This window comes from Nicotiana sylvestris, chromosome 1 (assembly GCF_000393655.2).
Source record: "Nicotiana sylvestris chromosome 1, ASM39365v2, whole genome shotgun sequence".
In the NCBI taxonomy this organism is placed as follows: domain Eukaryota; kingdom Viridiplantae; phylum Streptophyta; class Magnoliopsida; order Solanales; family Solanaceae; genus Nicotiana; species Nicotiana sylvestris.
The window spans coordinates 15,727,225-15,730,432 of record NC_091057.1 but is presented as its reverse complement, the minus strand read 5'-3'; the positions used below and the strand labels follow the sequence as shown (position 1 = coordinate 15,730,432).

The following is a 3,208-nucleotide window of genomic DNA, read 5'->3' as shown; positions in this document are numbered from 1 at the left end:
TTACTTGATGAAACCTTCAGTTTTGGCAGCCCCTATACTTGGAAAGTTGCTGATACTATATACTTCAGTACAAGAAAGGACTGTTGGAGCGCTGTTAGCCCAAGAAAATAGTGAGGGGAAAGAAAATTCCCTTTACTACTTGAGTAGGATAATGACACCAAATGAGTTGAATTATTCACCAATCGAAAAGTTATGTTTGGCGAGTCTTCTCAATCCAAAGGTTGAAGCATTACTTTCAAAGCTCATGTCGTTCTTTGGTTTCTAGAGCAAATCCCATCAAGTTCGTGATGTAAAAACCTGTCCTTAGTGATCGACTAGCAAGGTGGTACCTCCAGTTTCAACAATTTGAAATTATGTAAATCCCTCAAAAGCTATAAAAGGACAAGCGTTAGTGGACTTCTTGGTAGATCACCTTATACCTGATGATTAGGATTTAACTAACGAACTACATGATGAGGACGCATGGTCATTGAAGTTCAACCTCCATGGAAGATGTACTTTGTCGGTGCTGTACATCGCGGAATATCCAGTGCTAGTGTAGTACTTATCACTTCTCAAGGTGAAGTTCTTCCCTACTCTTTTACGTTGGCGCAATTTTGCTCTAACAACGTCGCTGAGTATCAAGCACTAATACTTGAGCTTGAAATGGCTCAAAATAAAGCGGTTGCAATTACAAGTCTTTGGTGACTCTCAGTTAGTGATCAAACAGCTTTTAGGTAATTACGAGGTCAAGAAACCTGAACTATGCCCATATAATGATTATGCTAAAAATTTAATGGGGTGGGTTGGTGACGTGACTATTCAACATGTTACAAGGAATGAAAATGAGAAGACTGATGTTTTAGCTGCCCTAGCTTCATCGTTAATCCTGCCTAATCAAGCGCAAGTTATTGTATGCCAAAAATGGGTCGTTCCGCCGCCAAATGAGGCTGAAGGTGAAGAAAATGAACTCAATCATCTTGTTGCTATTTCTGAAGTTGAGAAAGAAGAATGGCGACAACCCGTTATCGACTACTTAAGCAATGGGATACTTCCAGAAAATTTGAGGAGAAGGGCTGAAATATGTCATCGTGCACCTCGCTTCCTTTACTACAGATATACTCTATACAGAAGGTCATTCGAAAGAGTACTCTTGCGATACTTAGGGGAAGAAGAAGCACTCCAAGTTTTACAAGAGGTATATTCTGGAGTATGTGGGTCACACCAATCTAGACCAAAGCTCCACTTCCATTAAAAAAGGATGGGATATTATTAGCCAATGATGATAAAAGATTGCTTGGACTATGCTCGAAGATGCAAGGCTTGTCAATTCCATGCAAATTTTATTCATCAACCTCCTGAAATGTTGCACCCGACTGTTGCATACTGGCCATTGGATGCTTGGGGACTTGATGTTGTTGGACCACTGCCAAAATCCTCTGGTGGGCACTTATACATCTTGGCTGCAACTGACTACTTCTCAAAATGGGCCAAAGTTGTTGCTTTTAAGGAAGTAAAGAAGGAAAATATTGCAAGTTTCATCTAAGTAAACACAATTTATCGCCTTGGCATTCCTCGTTAGATAATAACGGATAATGTCAAGCCATTCGATAATAGGTTAAGATTGGAATAACCGTATGGAAGAAGCTTTGTGGGCATATAGGACAACTCGCCGCATGCCAACACAAGCGGCCCCTTATTTACTCATTTATGGAGTCGAAGTCGTCTTGCCACTTGAACATCAATTTCCTTCTTTATGATTAGCTATTCAAGATAGGATCACTTAAGAAAATACTCGACTTCAATTAGCAGAGTTGGAAGCTCTTGATGAGAAGAGGTTGGAATCTCAACAGAGTCTTGAATGTTATCAAGCTCGATTGTCTCGCGCCTTCAATAAAAGAGTTTGCCCGAGATTCTTTCAAGTAGGAGATCAAGTCCTTGACATATGAAGACCCATTATTACTTCCCATAAACTTGTAGGAAAGTTCACTTTAAAATGTGATGGGCCATATGTCGTACACTAAGATACAAATATTTTGGTGAAGCTGCACAAATCTGAAACTATCAACGAGTCAGAATCTAAAGTTAATTTTAAAATATTATCTGGGACGATTATGAAGGTGTTTGATTCTAAATTTTGAATATGTCTTAGATATTGAAGTCTAGTTTCCATTAAATCAAGTAGTTCATTATTTCGACATTGTCACACAAGATATAATTTTTTAAGTGAAACTGCAGAAATCTGAAACTATCAACGTGTCAGAATTTAAAGTTAGATTCAAAATAATATCTGGAATGATTCTCAAAGTGTTTGATTTTGAATTTTGGATATATCTTAGATTTTGAAGTTTAGTTTCCATAAAATCAAGCAGTTTATAATTTCGACGTTCCTACGCCAAGATACAATTTATTTTGTTAAACTGTGCAAATCTGAAACTATCAACGTGTCGAAATTTAAAGTTAGATTCAAAATAATATCTGGAACGATTCTCAAAGTTTTTGATTCCGAATTTTGGACAAGTATTCGATCATGAAGTCTAGTTTCTATAAAATCAAGAGGTCTGTGATTTCAATATTTCTACACCAAGATACAATTTGTTTGGTGAAACTGCACAAATATGAAACTATCAACGTGTCAGAATTTAAAGATAGATTCAAAATAATTACTAGGACGATTCTCAAAGTATTTGATTTTTAGTTTTGGATATGTTTGTTATTTTGAAGTCTAGTTTTTATGAAATCAAACGGTTCATAATTGCGATGTTTCTACGCCAAGATATTAATTGTTTGGTGAGACTGCACAAATCTTAAATTTTCAACACGGTGGAATCTAAAGCTGGTTTCCAAATAGTATATAAAGAGATTATGAAGTTGTTCAATTTTAAGTTTTGGATATGTTTTAGATATTGAAATCTAATTTTCAAAAATCAAATGAATCATTATTTGGACTCTCCCACAATAAGATATGAATATTTTGTTACAAGAGCATAAAGCTGGTAATGGTAAATGCGACTAAGATAAAAGTTGGACAAAGTAAAGCAAAACAGAAGCAATCTCTCCGATAGTAGGGCCACCTTGAAAGTATTCTCTCAGATAGTCGGGTCACATTGAGATTAATCTCTCCGATAGTTGGGTCACCTTGAGAGTAATCTCTCCAATAGTCGAGCACCTTGAGAGTAATATCTCAAATAGTCGGGCCATCTTGAGAGTAATCTCTCTGATAGTTAGG

General features: G+C 36.6%; 1 protein-coding gene across 1 annotated transcript; it reads left to right on the top strand.

The window, feature by feature from the left end:
- Nucleotides 1–775: 775 nt before the first annotated feature.
- LOC138890618 (uncharacterized) lies at nt 776–1,525 on the top strand. The gene is made up of 2 exons (XM_070174020.1): nt 776–1,177; nt 1,256–1,525. The coding sequence occupies exons 1-2, from the start codon at nt 776–778 to the stop codon at nt 1,523–1,525; spliced, it is 672 nt and encodes a 223-aa protein (XP_070030121.1).
- The last annotated feature ends 1,683 nt before the right edge of the window (nt 1,526–3,208 follow it).